This window comes from Gopherus evgoodei, chromosome 4 (assembly GCF_007399415.2).
Source record: "Gopherus evgoodei ecotype Sinaloan lineage chromosome 4, rGopEvg1_v1.p, whole genome shotgun sequence".
NCBI classification, from domain to species: domain Eukaryota; kingdom Metazoa; phylum Chordata; order Testudines; family Testudinidae; genus Gopherus; species Gopherus evgoodei.
Window position 1 is genome coordinate 9,043,848 of NC_044325.1, and position 21,053 is coordinate 9,064,900.

Genomic DNA, 21,053 nt, shown 5'->3' on the forward strand with positions numbered 1-21,053 from the left:
TCCATCCCAGCTGCAGGCTCACTCCAGGAACCCCCACACCACAGAAAGCAGCTGGGCACAATGCTTTCCTGCACCGTTAGCTAGATAGAGGAGTAGGGATATAGATAGCTAGGTGAGACGGAAGCATGTAGGACAATGTACGGATGCACCAAGCTCTTCGCAACTTCCCAGGCCAAGGCTGGGCAAACTACGGCCCACGGGCCCGCATCGTCGGTCAGACCTCTGAACCTGGAGCTCGAGCTCCTGCTGGGGAGCAGGGTTGGGGGCTCTTGCCCCACAGCTGCCCAGAGAATTGAGGGAGCCTGAGGCAAAGCAATTTCAGGGACCCCTTCCATAAAAAAAAATTGCAATTCTATAGAATACTATATTCCTGTGGGGCCCGGGGCAAATTGCCCCACTTGCCCCTCTGGGCGCTCCTGGCTGCCCTGATCTGGCGCTCCAGCTGGGGAGCGAGGTCAGGAGCTTGCCCCATTTCGCATGTGCTGTGGCTCCACTCAGCTCTAGAGAAGCAGTGGCACGTTCCCTTCTCCGGCTCCTACACCTAAGGGCAGCCAGGCGGCTCCACACGCTGCCCCCCACCCCAAGTGCCGGCTCTGCAGCTCCCATTGGCTGGGAACCACTGCCAATGGGAGCTACAGGGGCAGAACCTATGGAGGGGGGTGTAGCCTGCCATGCAATTTCCATAGCCAGATGTGGCCCTGGGACTCAAAAGTTTGCCCAGTCCCGGACCAATAACCCCGCTGCGGGCGGCCCCTGGCACCTCCAGCCCCCAGGTGACCGTAACCTGACCGGGGTGAGGGGTGCCCGGGAGCCCCGAGCCGTGCAGCCGCGGGTTCGAGCCCCGGCCCGGCGCTCCGCACTCACATAGAGGTGGCTGAAGCGCGTCTCGTAGAAGAGCAGCGGCTTCCCGAGCGTCACCACGGCCGAGGTCTCGTCGTCGCCGTCCTGCAGCAGCCGATCGCCCCGGGGCGCCCCGTAGGGGAGCAGCTCCCGCCGGGGAAGCGCCGCCACCGAGCCCAGCAGCAGCAGCAGCAGCGCGGGGAGCCCCATGCTGGGCCCTGGGGGGGCGGCAGCGGTGGCCCGGGGCTGGCTCCGCTCCCGGGCGGTGGCAGCAGGAATCTCCAGCCCACGAGCCGCTTCCACCACGTCCGACCTGAGCTCCCGGCGCTGTCCTGGGCCGGGGCGGGGTCTCGGCTCTGCCCCGGCGCCGCGATTGGGCGCCCCGAGCCCGGCCAGCGGCCAATCACTCCCGGAGCCGCGCCGCAGCTGGTTCGTGTTAAGCCCGGCGGTGCCAGGAGCCCCCTCGCAGGGCGGTGGGGGCAGCTGGAACCCGGCGCCCCGCGTGTGGGGACGCAGGGGGGCCCCCGATTGACTAGGGGCGGAGAAGCAAAAGCGGGCCCGGCTGGTGCGCTCCACCCCGGCTGATGGGGGAAAGGTCGGGGTTAGTATAAGCCCCTCTTGGTATGGGGCTGTCAGCGATGGTCCCCCCGCTGTGGGGTGCTGGAGGGACTGACTCAGCCCCATGCTAATGGCTGCTCTGTTCACACCGCTGGCCAGCCATGCGCTATGGGGTTGGGGGTGCCAACGTGGCTCTGGTGTGGGGAGCCCTCTGGGCCGGTGTGGCCACCCTGGGTTGATGGCCAGAGCGGTTCACTTGACTCCATCTCCCCACAAGGCAGTCAGAAGCTGCACGACTCGGAGGAAGGCCTGGCAGGTCTCTTGGCCAGCTGATGACAAGGAAAAACGGAAACACACACACAGCTGTGGGCTGATGTGGCCGTGGAGATTTGACACGTGGGTTTTGCAAACCCCCAGCGCGCAGCTGGTTGCCCTCCATTCCAGCCCATCCTAACAGGGGTGCGGGAAGCCAGGGAAGCCACACCACTCATTCAAATGTTGGACGGCCAAGAGTTTCACCAGGGGTGAGTCCTTCTGGGGGGGACCTCCATTTTGGGGTGCCCAAGTTGAGCCCCCATAAAGGAGCTTGATTTGCCAAAGGAGGGGTGCTTGGCACTCCCCAAGACACAGGCTCCTTTAAGGTGTCTCAACTTGGGCCCCGAAAAATGGAGGCAGCCGGTATCGCCAGCCACCTTTGATAATCTTGGCCTGATTCATTGTTGGGCATGGTGTAAACCTCGAATACGTTTGTGTACAAAGAAGATTTTTAACAGCCATGAAAGCATTCAGGAGGGCAATTATCTAGTCTAACATCCTCCGCCTTCTGAAGCTGTACACTGGGAAGAAACAGGCTGAACACCGCGCTGATTCATCACTGCCGTGTCTGGCCGTCACTCGGACTGTCCTCATTCAGCTTGTAATAAGCCGCTTTGAGTGGCCATATAATTTACACTTTCCCACCTGCTGATTTGCAGTGGGTAAAACCCACAAATGATCGGCCCCCTTTTCATGCCATTTTACAAGCATCATTACATACAGTTTGAGAGGGAGGGGCTGGTTATTCTGGATAGTTTGTACCTAATCGCATAGTGTCTTGTATTATCCGCCACTCACAATTCCACGAACAGGAAGATAACCAGCTGGAACCAAATGGAATGGCGGTCAGGGCCGTCTGCGACATCTTTTCTGTACAGCATTAGCCTCCTGCTAGTTTCTCTCCGAGGAAGAAGTTGTTGAACAGCCTCTGTTATAACAACCTGCAGAGCAGAGCACACCTTCTGTTACACCGCTTGTGAAGCCAGAACACCCGGGTTGCCACTGGTGTCTTACAAATGCTTAGATAGCTACTTGCTTAGCAGCCTTCCCCCTACCCTGTTATCTTGGGCTGCATTGTGACTCCATAGCTACATAGCTCCAGGCATGGCCCCATTGCCATAGCCTGCAGTGCCTAAATTCACACCTCCTCACACCTTTCCCATAGAGAGATTAAGCGACTTGCCCAAGATAAAACAGGAAGAGGATTGAACCCAGCTCCCCTGACTCCCACTCCAGTACTGTAACCTCAGGCCCTATGAGACTTAACCACAATTTGAGGACTTCAAGAGCTCAGACATAGGTTTGGGGTTTGTTTCAGGAGTGGGTGGGTGAGAGTCTGTGACCTGCGTTGTGCAGGAGGTCAGACTAGATGATCATAATGGTCCCTTCTGACCTTAAAGTCTGTGAGACTTAAGAGCACAGCCTGCCGTAAGGGGCAGTATGCCCCACTGGGGACTTCCAGCATGGGAATAGGGCCGGAGTTAGGGGCAGGCGATTAGCTGGGAGGACGTGGGGGGGCCGGGCTCGGGGTGCTGTATCTTGGTAATAAGGTATTCCAAATTTTAATAAATGGAAGGGGGAGGTGCCAAAGACGCTCCTCTCCTGGGACACTATTTGGTCTAGGACAGGCCCTGCATAGGAACATGGCTGGTGTGCCACTTTCGAGCAGGGTGCAGCGTACACCCCCGACCCCATTCCCAGTGCACAGCTGGCCACGGCCCTCGCCCCCTTGGGAGCTAGCAGCACTGGAGCAGCTCATGCACTCAGAGGAACACAAGGATGGAAACTATGCCTGGAATGAAAATGGAGGTCTGGTGCGAAGGCGCCTTTCACCTCGCCCCCCCAACCTCCAAACACACACACACTGAACCCATGTCTTTATACTCTACGCTACTCTGGGCAGGGACCTCTGTTTGGATCTGTCTGCAAAGTGCCATATGCACCAATGAGGCCTGAGAGTCAACAATATTTAACCCTGGACCCTGGAGGGAAAACTACAGCTAGACTCCGTACCGGAGAGCGTGTGAGAGTTTGTGGGGCTGAAGCGCAGACAGGAAATCCCCACAGCCCTTGGAGAGTTGATTAGAAATTGCACCGGGGGAAGCTAAGAAAATAAACAGGAAATGCTCATTTCTCCTGGGACGGTTTGAAGACAAAAACTGATTCCAAGCGATGTTGTCATTGTGCTTCTATTTGAGGTTTGGCGTCTTACGGCGTAAGGACCATGCTGAGAACAGGCTGCTTTGGGTTACGTTTTGAGTCTACAAGGATCAGAACAGGGGCAAAGGATTCTTCCTAACTGGGGGGGGGACCCCACCCCTGCCCCTCTTCCCCCCGAGACCCCACCCCCAGGCGAAGCCAGAAGCTGGAGCCGGGTTGAGGTAAGACCCTCCACCTGCCCTGAGCAGCTCTTCACAGCTGCCTGGGCTCCCTGGGCCACTTTTACTTGAGCTGGAATCCTGCTTCCAGCCTGGGCGGGGCCTCAGGGGGAGGGGGCAGGGCAGGGGGCCAGGCCCATGGCGAAAAGGCCCATCCACTTTCAAAGTGGGAGGATCGTGGCCCCTTCCCTGCCCTCCCTCCCCCTTTCCAGCACCCCTGAATCAGAAGAGAAACAACATTGAGTTCTTAAACCTAACCTCAAAGCCTAATCATCTTCATGTGTGTGCCTTAGGGCACGCACTGGTGCCCATTCATTGTTGTTATTCATTTGTATTACTAGGGGGAGCCCTACTCATGGACCAGGACCCAGTTGTGCTAGGTGCTGTACAAACACAGTCTCTGTCCCCCAAGAGCTTCCAATCTAGGTATAAGACAAGAGCTGCAAAAAGGATTCAGACAAAAGGGAGAGCACAAGGAACCAGCGAGATGAGAGAGGTCAGCCTGATCGGCTGCAGTCTCAGCACACCAGCAGTCGGGACGGCCAGCAGAGGAGAAAGCGGGAAAGGGCCTGTTTGAAAATGTAACAAGTGAGCGCTGGGAGTTTTTCAGTGCCTCCTAAATTAACGGATCGGCAGCGCAAGGTTGCTAGTGTATTTCATGTAGTCTCCTCCCCTTGTCTGCTTCCTTGGTTAGAGGAAGCCCTTTCTGGGGTTGATTTATTTGAAGGGGAGAGCTGTGGTTACTGCCTTAAATGTTTTTCTGGTCTCTTGGTGGAAAAGCTTTTCTCAAAGAGGAAGGGCCTGCTGGTAAGCGGCTGGACTCTGGCACAGGGCTAGTTTCACTGGTACTATTTGTGCTCACAATGATCTAGGTTTTGTAAGGGTGTGGGTTTAAATGCCACCACATGGTGCTCAAGACATAGAGACAGTGAACGCGGTCATCCTGCTTCACATCAGCAGGGATTTAAAAAAAAAAACTTTGCAGGGATGTAAACCCTCTGGCTTCAAGTCATAACCCAAGCGCTGGGAGTAGGAAGAAACAGGAGATCTCAAAGCACTCTACAAAGGAGAGATGGGGAAATGGAGGCACAGGGAGGTTACAGCAACCTGCCCAAGGGCACCTAGCAGGCATGGGGCAGAGAAAAGAACAGAGCCCAAATCTTATGAGTCCCAGTCCAGTGTGTTACTTGCTATGGGAACACTATGCTCCTAAAACAGCTGGACTGAACTGATGGATGGGAAAGCAAAAATTAGTTCAATACTTCTGTGCACAGTAAAGGTGAGCTTGGTGCTGTATTAAACACAGAGGCTGAACTCCCAGACCCACTGAGATGAGTGGGAATTTTGCCTTTAGTGGGACCAGGCTTTCCCCGCCTAAACCAGGCATTCAGCCTGGCATGATACCTGCAGCAGCTCTTATCAGTGGTTTGACGGACTGCAGGCAACTGTTGCTCCTGTTAACACAGCAAATATTTTACATGCACAACATTCAGCACCGACTCCGTGCTGATCTCTTCAGGGAAGGAAAGGGAATGTTTCTCTGGAGCATGTCAATTCCAAGAAGGCTTAACAGATGTCCCTGCGGTGACATAACGGGACAGCTCCGCTCTCGTGCACAGCTCTAATGTCGCTGGTAAGGAGCAAGGTCGGGATCATTTTTTAAAGGGGAAAAGCATTAAGATGCTTAAGCAGCAGGAGACCACACCACATGGCAGAGGCGCTCAGGAGGGGAGAGAGAAACCATACCAGACGGATGGAGGGTATTTCCTCCCTTTCCCCTCTTCATATTACTAATCTTTTGGCTTTCGAGTCAATCTCTTGCAGCTGCTCCATCTTGGCCAAGGACCCTTTGGGAACAATAGATGCTATCACGTCCAGGCTGGAGCAGCACAGACCCGCCACAGGAGTCCTTTGCAGCAAGTGAAGCACATGGGGGCCCGTTTCCTCACCCTTAAAGGCTAGGGGTGAAATCCTGGCTCCCCTGAACTCTATGCGAGTTTTGCCACTGAAGCCAGGATGCCACCCTAGATTTTCAAAATGGTGCCCAGCCCCCAGATATGTGGAGATGGCAATTGTGTGCACACGGACACGGATGATGTAGCTGAGCAGCTTCCCCAGTGTGTCTCTGTCTCTCTTGCACCTCGTCAGATACATAGGCCCTGATTCAGAAAAGCCTGCCAATCCGGGAGAGCAGTACACACACGCTTACGTTCCACCAGCAGTCTAGCACATTCTTAAGTGCTTTCCCCCAAAGCAGGGCCTTCGTTTGTACGATATGGGACATGGTCTTTTTTTGTTGTTGTGTGTACAGGGCCTGGCACAATGGACCCTGAGTCAGGACCCCTGGGTGGTACCACAGTATAAATGGTAAATAATGTACCACCAAGACCGGATGACAACAAGCTGAGGCAGACCCACTCTTGTTAAGGCAGAGGTCATGCTTGGAGCTGTGAGAGAAGCTGGAATCACGAGCAGGGATGCTTTAATCTAGCACATTTCTAGGAAAGACGTCTGCTATTTGTTTGCCAGGTTCATGCCCGAGGGGCGGGAGGAGGGTGGGTAGATTTCTAGAGTGATGGTGTTTTTGTGATAAGAACAGCCATATTGGGTCAGACCAAAGGTCCATCTAGCCCAGTGTCCTGCTTTCTGACAGTGGCCATTGCCAGGTGCCCCAGAGGGAGTGAACCTAACAGGCAATGATCAAGTGATCTCTCTCCTGCCATCCATCTCCACCCTCTGACAAACAGAGGCTACGGACACCATTCCTTACCCATCCTGGCTAATAGCCATTAATGGACTTAACCTCCATGAATTTATCCAGTTCTCCTTTAAACCCTATTATAGTCCCAGCCTTCACAACCTCCTCAGGCAAGGAGTTCCAGAAGTTAACTGTGTGCTGTATGAAGAACTTCCTTTTATTTTATTTCTTTTATTTGTGCACAACAGAGCCATTTCTTGGATAAATGCTTTGGGACAGAGCAATAATTTGCTCTGTGTTGTACAGTCCAAACCGGCTGAGACATTTGGCAGTCACAAAATAACAGAATAAGACCAACAACTCCTTTCATGATGGGTAGACCACTAAATAGCTATCAGATGACAACAACTTTGGGTCACGATTGGTATGAGAGATCCTATGTTTAGTCCATTTGGCCTAATTCGCAGTGCTGAACTTTTTTTGTGGAGACTTTGGCTACCACTCCAAATGCAGAACACAATATCCTCCCCAAAATAGGGCTGCAGCTGCTGATTTATCTTTGGTAATGATTGCAGCTGATTGCTTCTCTCTTTCTTTTTTTAAGTGAATGTTTTTGCCTTCTTTTTGTTGTGCTTTTCAGTGAGACATCGATGATCTTCTACTACAAAGATACACGCTGAGCACAGACACAGGTCTGCAGGATTTATAGCTCGTGTGATTCTATATTCACGGAAGAAGTCGATTTTCTTCACTCTTGTCCAATTTGTCCTTCCTCCACATTTCCAAAAGCTGGCAGTGCCCCCTGGGTTTTATAGTCATTATTATTGCATAGCGCCTAGGAGCCCCAGTCATGGCCCAAGATCCCAGTGTGCAAGGTGCTGTACAAACACAGAGAAGTCCCTGCCCCACAGAGCTTACAATCTAAAGTATTGGAAAAGAGACAACAAATGGATACAGACAGGTTCTCACTGCTCTATACGGCAGCACACACTAAACCCTGGGATAACAGTGTAACTGAATCATGCCATAGGCCACCCACTGATCTCAGGGACACCCACTAGGTGGGGGTTACACAGTGATCTCAACAGTCAGGATTTGGCTCAGCGTTTCTGCCCAAGGAGATAATTTACTGAGGCCTTCACAAACAGTCACTTTTCTGGGTGCCTCACTGCCCAACTTGTGACCCCAGAGCTTTGATTGTAAGAGCGACCGAGCACTTGCAGCTTCAATACCCCCATTGACTGCAATTCTATCTATCTGTAGCAGCTGAGCACCTCACAGTCTTTAATGGACTTATTCTCACAACCCCCCCTGCCCCGGGTGATGGGGAAGTGCTATCACTTATGGAATGGAGGCCCAGAGAGAGACGCAAGTGACTTGCTCAAGGTCACACAAGAAGTCTGTGACCAAACAGGGACCCACACAGGAACCTGGCTGGGTCTCCTAAGCCCAAGACCAGTGCCATAGTCACTGGCCCATCCTTCCATCTCTGGACTTGTGGGTGCAAAACATTTCTGACAAAGCCAGCTCCCAGGTGTCAAAAATGGAGGAGCCTGAAATGAATGACTACTGTTGAAAATGTCCTTAGCTTTGTTTGTTGGCCAACTGAACGGCAGCTGTGATTTGACCACACAGATTCTTGAAAGAAAGATACCATCTGTGTTCTATAGCCAGCTGGTAGTTTATGTCTTTCACCTGGACAAATGAAGTGCAGCAATGGGAAATGCTTCTCTTAAACCTGTTCACTCTGCTCCTTGCTCATCATCCCTTGTCATGAGGGTCTGATTCTGCACCCCGGAGTTGTGCTAGGATGCAGTTGCAGGGTCATGTGCTGATGATTTTCTCAATGAGATTTCCTGTTTCCCTGATACTGAAAACTCAGAGAAAGTTACTGGGAAATTCTTTGATTGGGGATCTTTACTAGTCAAGCTGCGGATGATCATAGAATATCAGGGTTGGAAGGGACCTCAGGAGATATCTAGTCCAACCTCCTGCTCAAAGCAGGACCCGTCCCCAGACAGATTTTTGCCCCAGATCCCTAAATGGTCCCTCAAGGTTTGAGCTCACAACCCAGGATTTAGCAGCCCAATGCTCAAACCACTGAGCTATCCCTCCCCCCAATGTACACAGCATGTTCTCACCACATATCCCCAAGTTGTACTAAAGGCTAACGCCGCCTCTCACCTAGCAGCAAATAAACACTGCTCATAGTCTTCGGAAGGGAAAATAAACTTTTTCTCCATCCCACTCGTTTTCCATGTGATTGCGGCAGCTGCAGTAAGAATGGCTGATGTTCCTCAAAAAATTAGCGATTCCCCCTGCTGCTGCAACTCCCACAGGTCAGCACGAGTGGAAGTGCGGGAGCCTATTTGGAGAAATGCTAGATGCAATCTGCAGCTATTAGCCATTTTCTGTGTCTACAACAGATGGATCTAATTATAGTCAAATGGGCACATTGGCTGGATGCTCCGATTTCTTTCCTTAATTGATCCAAGCTGCTGAAACATGAATATTAAAAGCTTGATCACAAATCAACAACATTCTCTCACACAAATCGCTACAGGCAAGGAGGAGATTGGTTCACTTTGGCCCAGATCCTCCATGGTATTTAGGCTCCTAAATTCCACTGAAATCAATAGATGTAGGAGCCTGTGAGGATCTGGGCCTTTGAACCCACTTTTGCCCCGAACTAGGGACAGCCATACTGAGCCAGACCAGTTATCTTTCTAGCCTCCACTCTGTGACAATAGTCAGTACCAGCTGCTTCTGGGGAACGGTACTGGACTCCCCCTAGTAGACAACTCTGGATTAAACTGCCGATGGGTGATGTTTTTTCCTCACCCCCACCGGTTAGTAGTTATTGCTATTGCACAAGATGTAAAGAAGAGGATTTGGTCCTTTGCATGTTTCTGTATCTCAGCACATTAGGAATGGCTCTGTTTGAGCCTTGGTAATGTGGATCATAAACTCATAGGACTGGAAGGGACCTCAAGAGGTCATCTAGTCCCGTCCCCTGCACTCCTGGCAGGACTAGTATTATCTAGACCATCCCTGATGGGTGTTTGTTTAACCTGCTCTGAAAAATCTCCAATGATGGAGATTCCACAGCCTCCCTAGGCAATTTATTCCAGTGCTTAACCACCCTGACAGTTAGGAAGTTTTTCCTAATGTCCAACCTAAACCTCCCTTGCTGCAATTTAAGCCCATTGCTTCTTGGTCTGTCCTCAGAAGTTAAGGAGAACAATTTTTCTCCCTCCTCCCTCTAACAACCTTTTACGTACTTGAAAACTGCTCTCATGTCCCCTCAGCTCAACTAAAGCAAATTCTTAAAAATGTATTTAAGAGGCAAAGTTTGAAAAGAAAAAGGAATTTTACCTGTAGTATCCTTTCCTTCCTTCCTTATCAATAGCTTGACACCGCATGTCAAGAGATGACCATTAAATGATGATAATGCAACACGGCCCCAGCTTCTCAGCTGTTGTAAAGTCAGCATAGCTCCATTGACTTCAATCATGGTGTCTATCCAGCCTTCCCCCATGGGAAAGGGAGATGGCATCTGTAACTACATCTGACAGTGATTGATTTCCTTAATGACAGTCTCACTTTGGGACAAAACTAAAAGTCCTTACTTGGTTCTAATTCATGCAAAATGCTCGCTGATGTAAAGGATTTTTTCCTCAATTCAATTACGGAGAAACACAAGATGCTCTTGTTTTATATTCGCTCATATTACATAAGTAGTTTGCATTTCCAATACAGAGCCATCATTTCCCCATATGCTGAAACTGTGCTTTCTTCTTACTGCCGTAGAGAAATGTTTGCAGGCGTCTTAAAGTGCTGATCTTTACAGAAGGAACTCTTTGCTGTATATTTCCCCAAACAACTCTCAGGTTTCCGCAGTGCTCATTCAGACACGGGTAGCCCGATGCCCGTCCCTGCTTCCTGGCTTTTCACTGGGTAGAAGTTCCTTCTGCTACAGGTTGTTGCTCAAAGGCAAAAATCAAATGTTTTAGGTAATTCAGCATCAGCAAAGAGGGGATTAAGTGCAGAGCAACCCAGGGCCGCCCAGAGGATTCAGGGGCCTGGGGTCTTTGGCGGCGGAGGCCCCCCGCTACCGAATTGCCACCAAAGACCCAGCACTTCGGCGGCGGGTCCCAGGGCGGAAGGACCCCCTGCTGTGGGTCTTCGGGGCACCTTGGCGGCGAGTCCTGGAATGGAAGAATCCCCTGTCGCTGAATTGCCGCTGAAGACCCGGAGTGGAAGAGGCTCCGGGGGCCTGGGCCCCGCGAGAGTTTTCCAGGGCCCCCAGAGCAAGTGAAGGACCCCGCTCCAGGGGCCCCAAAAAACTCTTGTAGGGGCCCCTACGGGGCCTGGGGCAAATTGCCCCTCTTGCCCCCCCCCCGGCACTGGAGCAACCATCTTTTGCTGTGAAAGCTGGTGGCCAGTGAGGGAACAGTGGTATTTATAAGTATTACATTGTTAATTGTGAGATACAAAGGTATCTCCTGACCAGGCAACAATCTATGAATGAGGGGAGTGGCATTTTGTATCTTTTGACAGGACAATCAGAAATTCCAAACCCTGCTCAAACACATAACAGAGCTCAGAGCGAGACCCACCTATGGGCATTCAAAAAGAGGGGAATTTTAAAAAGGGGATATGTTTAGGGTGAGCATATTTCCCAAAGAGAAAATGGGACATCATGCAGGGCTGGCCCTCCCCATCCCCACCATGGGGCTGGCCTGAGCCGCTCACCCAAGCCCCACCCCCTATGCAGGGGGCAGGCAGGATTCAGGCGAGCAGCGACGCACATATTAAACAGGGTGACCATATTTCTGAAAGACTGGGGCTGGCATCGCTTCTCACCCAAGCCCTGCCTGCCCCCCACCGGAGCCCTGCCTCTCCCCCTTTCCCCTGCACAGGGTTGGCATCATTGCTTCCCCACACACATGTTCTGCTGCACCCCATTTCCCCCCCCCAAAATGGGCATTTGTCCCGTTTGATTATGCTGACTGATCAAATTGGCAAAAGCAAACAGGACAAATGCCCATTTTTGCCAAAAGAAAGTCGGGATGGCCAGGACAGGGCTTAAGAAAGGGACTGTCCCAGACAAAATGGCCTGTATGGTCTCCCTAGATATGTTTGAAATGCAACACGGTACCTCCTCTGTGCCATCAGTCACACTGCAGATGGGCTGTACATAGTCCCCTCTTCTCCAAAGCAGGCAATAATTTGTGCTCTGAGAACGTGCTGCTGGAAACCCCTCTGTGTCGTTGGGCGTGTGGCCTCATATTTGATACAGCCCTTTTGGCCCGGCAGTGACTGAGCAGCAGCATTCTTTGGATTTTTATGCAGATGATGTTGCACATGCCAGGCGCTGCAGCAGGAGCATATGAGGAAATCCCTAATGACTGCTCAGATGGAAAGTTCTTCAACCGATGCTGCAGGAAGCTGACACCAATGTGAGATTCTTTGATGCTCTGGACTGCAGGAAGCCCAACTCCCATTACAAGATTAACACAAGAGAGACATTTGCTGGCTCCGTCCTAGTTAGGCTTTGTATACAGGTGTGGGGACCTATAAATAAGCTGGGGCAGGAACTCGTTGGCTGGAAAGGGCCAGCCTTTTCCAACAGGGAAATGATTTCCATTTTTAGCTCTTCCGCATCCTTTCTACAATAAGGGCTTCATCCAAAGCCCACTGAAAACAACGGAAAGACTCCCAGTGATTTCAACGGGCTTTACATCAGGCCTTGCTGCTGGAGGGTCAATGGGCTGGTGTAGCTCCACTGAAGTCAAATATGTGCATCAGCTGAGGAGCTGGACCGTGTGACCATTTCTATTCCTGTTTCTCCTCTCTCAACTGTGCTTTAATATGTTGGAGATGGACCCCGATACCCTTACTCCTGCTAAGTAGTGCCTTGCTCCATGAGTAGTCTCATTGAAAGCTAAGAGGAAGGGGCTACTCAGCATAATCTGGCCCTCAACAGTCTGTGGACTGGGCTCTGTTAATGTGACTATGAGACACTTCCCTAGGTCATCCGCAGAATCCTGAGCATTTAAATCAATAACCCAGAGAGACAGTAACATGAAGTCTCCGTTAGTCGCAGACAGCACCGAGCAAGGCCTGAGTACATGCCGAAGACTAAGGTACGTTGACTGCTGGAAGGCTGTGGTCTTTGATCTATTCTTAAAGATTCTCCATCTCAGAACTAAATAGCAGTGCCGCTCATAGCAACATTCAGACCCTTCCCCTCTGCTCATCTCACCCCCAAGGGGGGATTCCATGAGTGACTTTTCCAGATCCTAATATGGCACTGGAGCTTATCTATACTCAATCAGTTGCTTTCTGCAACTCAGGAGAGTGGCATTAATCTAGCTTTATGCCTTTGCCTATTTACTGCAAGTGCTCCGAAGAGTTAAACATTCACCCACATAGCCCTAGGTCTGGTTTTCCACCAAAATTTGTCATCTCTCCATTACCATCAATGTGCACTTAACAAGAGCAGGTCTCTAATTGTGAAGTGCCCTGACTGGGATGTACAAACGGGCTTGCTTACTTGAGCTAAATGGCAAGCAAAATATACCCGCTGTTATTCAGCAGCACAGTACATTAGCATCCATTTACGTGTGTAGTTTGGACGTAACCATTCAGGAGAAACCAGCAAATCTCCTGAAAACAGACAGCAAATGGGCTTTGTTGAGCTAGATCTTTACATTTAGGATTTGGGGGGGATAAGCAATGAAAATGTGTGGGTGTTTCACAGGCAGGGTGTTTTAGGCAGGCGTGAACTTATTAAAATGTACACCGGGTTGGGAAAAATTGAAAATCTAAATTTCAATGAGAAATCACAAAACATATTGGCAGCAATTACGCCAAAATTTCCTCCATCTTTCAGCCAACGCCAGTTAGTCAAAATAGTCTAGAGGGGAAAATCCCCAAGAGTTTGGAAGGGATCCAACCCCTCATGCTTGACCGCTTAAGCCAGTTTCTAATTAAACCCTTGTTTACACAAGAAAATTGCACTGGTTTAATTTAAATCAGTTTTTAAACTGGTGCAAATGGTGGGCAGTTATCTGGATTTAAGGGTGATTTATTCCTATTTAGCTTAAACAATTCCGATTTGATTTAAACTAGCTAAAAGAAACCAGTGTTAGACCTAAATAGGAGCATCCACAGGGGGCGGGGGGGACCCATTTAACTAAATCGCTAGAAATTCAACTTCCTTGTGTAGACATGGCCTAATGGGGGTTGGAAAGAAACTCTCCCTGGGGTCAAGTTATCCCATAACTACCTTCTGCAGAGTTTCTTTTTCTGAAGCTGCTGGTGCTGGCCATAGCCAGGGAAAGGTACTGGACAAGATAGACCTCAGGCTACGCCTGTTGAAATGAAAGGTCTGGTTCGAACATCATGCTGCAGTAAGGATGAGATGAGCATGAAGATTTGTCAAATAACATTAAACTCCACTGTGGAGCGGTATGAAAGCGAATGCAACTGTAGCCTAACTAATGATACTTACCAATCATCCCTGAGAGCACAGACTGAATCGATACCTCCCTGGGGAGAGGATGAGAGGGAGAAACAAAGCAGACAGGACAGATGTTAGTCACAGCTCTCCATGCGCCGCTAGAAGGGGGGCAAATGCTCCAGTAGGGGGGCCGAATCAGAGCCTGACTAGGATAGAATCGTGTCCGGAGAGCCAGGGACTCTTCCCCCTCCAGCTGTGGCCTAGCTAACTGCTGTGTGCCCCACCTCTGCAGGGCGACAGTTGGCACATCCACATAGATGCAGACCCACCTCTTCACCAGTCTGCTGTTAAACCCACTAGCAGCCCTGGCACGGCTGGCACCCGCTGAATTCTAGCCCACTTCTGAGCAGTGGAATCACAGCTCTGCTCTGCCCAGCACCTTCCCAGTGCGTGTCAGGATTTGCCTCTTTCGTGTTTAATAAAGGAGGGGTTACTGAGGTTTTACCATGCAATGGCAATAGTGCTTTGCAGAGGGGAAGATCTTCCCCGCTTCTGGCTGCTTTTGCTCCCTTGTATTTTCCACATAATGTATTAGGCAGATTTTTTAAAAAGAAACGGGGGGCAGATGGGGGAGAGGAACAAAAGAGGAGGGTAGAAAACTTGATGAAACTTTCAGGGCGTTTTCTATGCAGCTGGGCAGCGGTGAGAATTTGTAGTGACAATTGCGCCCTCTGTTGGGTAAAGAGGAAAAGATACGCTCCTAACTAACTCTTTAGCAGACCCTGCCAGAACAAGAGATGCAAAACCTGCAGGCATATCTCCACTGCTACAATGATCACCATCCCTCACTACACGCCTTGATCCATGGGTCCTACATGCCTATCACAACCTGTGGTGCAGCACCTCATCCAGGGCAACGAATGCCCCAATAGCATGTAGGTGAGAAAAACCAGACAATCATGCTGCTCTTGAATGAACACACAGGAAAATGTTAAGACAAAAACACCCTCTCACCTGCCTGCGAACACCTTTCTCTAACCCATCACTCTATATCTGACCTATCAGTCCTCGTCCTCACAGGAAACCTGCACAACGCTTGCAAAAGATGATGAGCCTGGGAGCTTAAATTCGTAACTTTGCTAGACACTTAAAATTGTGGACTGAAGAGAGACACTGGATTTATGGCTCATGACAACAATCTGTAACACACTAACGAACCTACTCATTATTGGGACCCACCTTGAAATGCCTTGTGCCTGATTTTCAAAGGAGCTGAGAACCCACACTCCAATCAAATTCAACAGGAGCAGCAGGGAGGAGAGAGGGCTCGGGACACTGGAAGAATCAGACACAGGGGTGGCGGGGGGGAATCGTGTTCTGTGAAGTTAGCTGGAGTTTTGCCATTGACTTCAATGGGGCCGGGATTTCAGCCAAGATATTGAAAAGCTGGCTGCCCCAAAACCGACACAACCCAAAATTAGTGACTGCTTTTGAAAATGTGGAAACAAAGAGGGAAAGCCCTGTTTGCCTACCCAGAAAGTGGAGAGCACAATGCCAGGTGTGTTTACAATGATGACTAGCACAGTGAGGCCTGGTGTCTGGCTGTGGTTCCCAAGTGCTCTGCTAATATAAATAGTAAATACATAATAATACCTACCTACCTACCTCACACGGTGTCTCAGGAGGGCTTTTTATGCTGCAAACATGAAGGTCTCTATTCCCTGAGTATCGTGGCTTTGCACTGCTCCAGCCATGCTGAGCTGCCAGTTTAGTGAGAGTCCTGGCTGCTTTGCACCTCCAGAGTTGCACAAAGCAGGCAGTGCCTCCTGGTGGATCTTGCCAAGCAGTGCAAAGTGCTTACTGTTATTAGGGTTAGAATTAATACAGGATGAATAACTGAATTCCTCCACACCCAGTGAATGCTGGCCCTCCAAAGAACATGTACAAAAGACAGGTAGCACCCCACATATTGATAGATGCACAGTATGCTTGTAGACAAGTTTCTTATGAACCATAGAATATCAGGGTTGGAAGGGACCTCAGGAGGTCATCTAGTCCCACCCCCTGCTCAAAGCAGGACCAATCCCCAGATTTTTACCCCCATTCTCCAAATGGCCCCCTCAAGGATTGAGTTCACAACCCTGGGTTTAGCAGGCCCATGCTTGAACCACTGAGCTATCCCTCCCCCCCAATATACCTATCTCCTGGAACTGGAAGGGACCTTGAAAGGTCATCAAGGCCAGTCCCCTGCCTTCACTAGCAGGACCAAGTACTGATTTTTTGCCCCAGATCCCTAAGTGGCCACCTCAAGGATTGAGCTCACAACCCTGGGTTTAGCAGGCCAATGGTATACTCTGCTCTTTGGCTAACTGAGACACACACAGCTAGAGAAGGAGAACAGGCCAGTGGTTCTGGCGCTCACCCAGCATTCAGTTCCTTATTGTAGCTTTATAATGTTTAAGGCCAGAAGGGACCATAAATCATCTGTTTGACCTTGTGTATACCACAAGCCATTACATTTTCATCTGGGATTTCCCCAGACGATCCCAGCAGGACCCCACACCCCATGCTGCAGGGGATGATGAAACCCCCCCAAGGCCCCAGCCAATTCAACCTAGAGGAAAATTCCTTCCTGACCCCAAATCTGGCCATCAGTCGGCTAAGCATGTGAGCAAGACACACCTGGGAGGCCAGGCATCTAGAAAGAGGATTCTCTGTACCACCTCAGAGCACCAGTCCACCCCATATGTTCCCTCTCCAGTTGTGGCCAATTACCAATGCTTCAAAAAATCCCCAAACCCAGAATATATTTAGCCAGATGTGCGGGGGGGGGAAGGGGGCAAAATTTCCTTCCTGACCCCTGCAGGTCACTCACTGGAGCCCTGAAGCATGAGCTTTAAATATAATCATTATCTTAACGCAGAGCTACAAGTGTTCTGAGTATGTTGAGGGCAATGCAGGAAATCCTGTTTTCCCCATGGCCCATAAAGATAGGGGATGAACAGGGGGACTCAGATTCATAGATTCCAAGGCCTAAAGGGACTACCCACCCGCCTGCCATATGCACAGGCTGTAGAATTTCTTCCAGAAGCTGAATTAAAGCATTATCTTTCAAAGGCATATCTAATCGTATCATAAAGTTGCCAAGAGACATGTCCACCACCTCCCCAGCAAGCTGTTCCAATGTTTAATCCCTGCCCCTCCTGCTCAGAAATTGCTTCTTATTTCAAGGCTGAATTTATCAAACTTCAATTTCCAGCCATCAGATCTTTAACCCCAGAGACCAGCTGCTGGGCCAGACACCTACACCCCCACCCTCCAGACCCCAGCTATGGTGTGCCCCATGGTCCAAGCACCTGCACCACCTCTCCTCCGCAAGCCCAGGAATCCAGAGGGAGAAACAGCCTGATGCTGGTCAGACCAGGCTTGTATGGTTTCCTGTGATGATTTCAGTACTGGGCTGTGGAGGGCTGACACTGCACAAGGTTTCCATCCCCACCAGGCTGGGGGTGCTGCTTACTGTGGGGCCACGGCACACACCCTGCCTCCTTCCTTCAGGGAGTGCCAGGAACCCTCCAGCTCCCCCTATCCCAACCCCTGGCAATAGCCTCTATTTGCAAGCTGGGGAACTGGGCTCTGCTGTGTCCAGCAGTCCCTAGTGGTGGCTGGCAGCTCCGCAGTGCCAATTTTGTGGGAGAAAAACTGAAATTCCACACAGAACATTAATTCTGTGCAATTTCTGCATTGTGCAGTGGGGCAGCATTTCCCCCGGGGCACTGTGACCAAGTCACCTCTCCACCTTCTCTTCGATACACTGGATAAGCTGAGCACCATCAGCCTCACATTCTGCCACAGGTTTCTTGTGTGGTGTCACGGGGATCACTCACCACTAGAGTGGCGCCTCCTCCTGGCAGCTCAGGTCCGACGCTCTCTTCCACCATCTCGATCTGACCCTCTCTGGGACCCAGCTCGCTCCCGCTGACTTGGCCCTCCAGCTAGGTCATCACAACGGGGGTTATCACAGCCCCATTGGACACCTGTCTCAACCAGTCTTCTGCTCCGCTGTCCACTCTGTGCCACTTCCCCAGTGGCTGGTAGGGGAACCTGGGCCTGCTCCAGATTCGAATCCAGGGACATTACAACCCGCAGCCAAGGTCTCACTGCCCCAAACCTTGCTGCTGTTTCCCTGGACTGTTTCCTACATTGCCTCTATCAGGTTCCTTCTCTGACACCTCTCTGGGTAGGCACTTCCCTCAGGACCTGGCTCCTAGGGCCTTTATTCTCCCCCTAGCTCCCTCCTCTCCTTCGCTAAGCCCAGAGTGTGGCTGCAGGTCTTCTGTACTACAGCCTCTGTCTCACTGCTGCTGTCCTGGCTTTGTACCAGACCCGCCTGTTTCTTCTTCTCTGGGCTTCAACCTCAGTCAGGGGTTGCTTAGGCCACCTAATTCCCCTCAGGTGCAGCAGTAGCTGATTCCCAGTCTCATTAACCTTTCCAGGCTAGTGCGGAGGTGAACACCCCATCACCTGTGGGCTTGGGCAAGTCACTTAGCCTCTCTGTTCCCCAGTTCCCCACAGGAGGCTCTGAGGATGAATACATTAAAGTTTGCAAGGCGCTCATGGTGATGGGGACCATCAAAGTACCATAGATAGATGAGACCAGATTCGATTAGCTGTCCCTTATACTGAATGAGCTAATCAGTGGATCCAGCGCTGTCCTCCTCGAGTTCCTTTGACTTCAAAAGAGTTTTGCCAGAGCACAGACTTCAGGCTATTTTCCATTACATATAACACAGTAGAAATGAATATATTTCTCTGGACTGTGGCCATAAGATAAGGAAGTTCCAGCGCTGACTCCACAGCTAGTTCTAGCAGAGGATACAGTCTGCTAACAATCTTCTTTCCCCATCTCATCTCTCTGCCCTTGGCACAGTAAAATCCACTTACAATCACTGGAGCCTGATAAATGACGCAGCTGGGACATTGACTAGGATTGGCATCAGTAATGAATTAATGTACAGCTCACCTATAGGCAACAAGCCCATTAAAACAGCCTACCTGTGTAACACCGACAGCTCCCAGATGTGGGTCGGTGGGATTGAACTTGGGACCTCAGTGCATGAGCCTCTACTGGGTGAGCTAAAAGCCAATCGGCTGTTAGGTAAGGCTGTAGAGCAGACTCATTTTATCTCTCTCTCTAAGTGGCCTCAGTGCAACTAGATTGGACAGACCACCACCCCCAGGAGGTGTGTGGGTTACACACTTCCCCTAGCTGAGGAAGCACATCCTGGGCTTCAGAGACTTCCCAGTTAAAACCCCAGACAAGCCCCCACTTATAATGCTGACTGTCAGGGGGTGGAATTGAACCTGGGACCTCTGGCGCTTACTGCTTGAGTCTCTACTGCATGAGCTAAAAGCCACGGGCCTCTTAGCTGAGGCTGTAAAATAGACTCTCTCTCTCTCCAGGGGCATTGCTAGACTTGCAGGTTGGAGCACATTAAAGCAGCCCCCAGTCGCCCTAACTCATAACTGATCCATACTAGCAAGGCACGTAGAGCGCCTGGACTCTGCAGCCGGAGCGCTTCTGGTAATCCATCTCCATGGGAAGCACAACGCTTGCTGAGCCTCGGTTGAAATGCCCCAGAGTCAGTGTGAAGGAGGTGTTGCATTACTGCATTGTGATTGGCCTCCAGAAACGTCCTATAATCCCCTTAAGTCAAGTGGCCACTCTTGTCATTGTTTTGGACTCGGCTGTAGCAATGTGGATATTTCCTTTCGAAGCTCCGTTTCTGACAGACGGCTGCTTGTCTGCTCCGGGAGAAAGCGTGGAATGCTGCTGTTGAGAGTGTGCGAGGGGTGGGGGGGCTGCTGCTCTCTGAACTTACATGACATGACACACTCTCAGCGCCCCCAAAACCCACTCTCTCTCCCCCCACATACACACAACACACTCCCTGTTACACTCCACACACCCCCCATTTGAAAAACAAGTTGCAGCCACTTGCATGCTGGGCTAGCTATCACAATGCACTGCTCTCTGTGGCATTGCAAGAGCTGCTAATGTGGCCACGCCAGTGCACTTGAATCCGTCAGTGTGAACACACGGCAGCGCTTTCCCCATTACACTCTACGAGGTTTGGGTTTAACTCACAGCGCTCTACATCTGCAAGCATAGCCATGCCCTCGGAGGTCTCGGTGCCACTAGATGGGACAGAGCACCACACCCAGGAGGTGTGGGGGTTACATCTGGCTTTACTGTGTCTGCAGCCTACTTGCAGACACTAGGACTAGAGTTTGCATTTCCAGCTTTGTAGCTCCTGGATGATTCCTCCTTGTCCTAGGGCTGCTGGATGACGGCAGTGTCTGAATCACTACTGCTTTGAACAAGGCTTAATTTTACAGCAACTGATACACAACATCACTCCAGATCGTCAAGACAGTCCATGTGCTCCCCTAGACTCTCCACTGATTCTCCAGACAGGCACAGTCAAAAAACACCCCCTCCTCCACCTACAGCTGGCCACCAGACTGCACCACCCCGTCGGACTTGGCCACTATGATCCACAAATGTGGGATTTGGTCACTGCAATTGTCTGAACCTAGGAAGGAAATCACTGACCTTTCAAGTGCTCCAGAACAAAGTGGGGTCCTCTCTCTTCTCTGGCTCTCTGTTAAAGATCAGGGCTCATTTGAGATTTCAGCCCTGAGCTTCACCCAGCCCTCCATGGGGCTGGCCCATGTTACCCTACCTGGTGAGGGACCATGGCAGCAGAAAGAATTGCCTGCAGATATAATCGAT

General features: G+C 50.8%; 1 protein-coding gene across 1 annotated transcript in view; it reads right to left on the reverse strand.

Moving 5' to 3' along the window:
- The window catches only part of NID2 (nidogen 2), a 51,213-nt gene extending 49,689 nt beyond the window's left edge, over positions 1-1,524 (reverse strand). Inside the window, exon 1 of the mRNA XM_030559173.1 lies at positions 865-1,524. Within this exon, the coding sequence (XP_030415033.1) occupies positions 865-1,524 (660 nt within the window). The remainder of the gene's footprint in view (positions 1-864) is intronic.
- Positions 1,525-21,053: the final 19,529 nt, after the last annotated feature.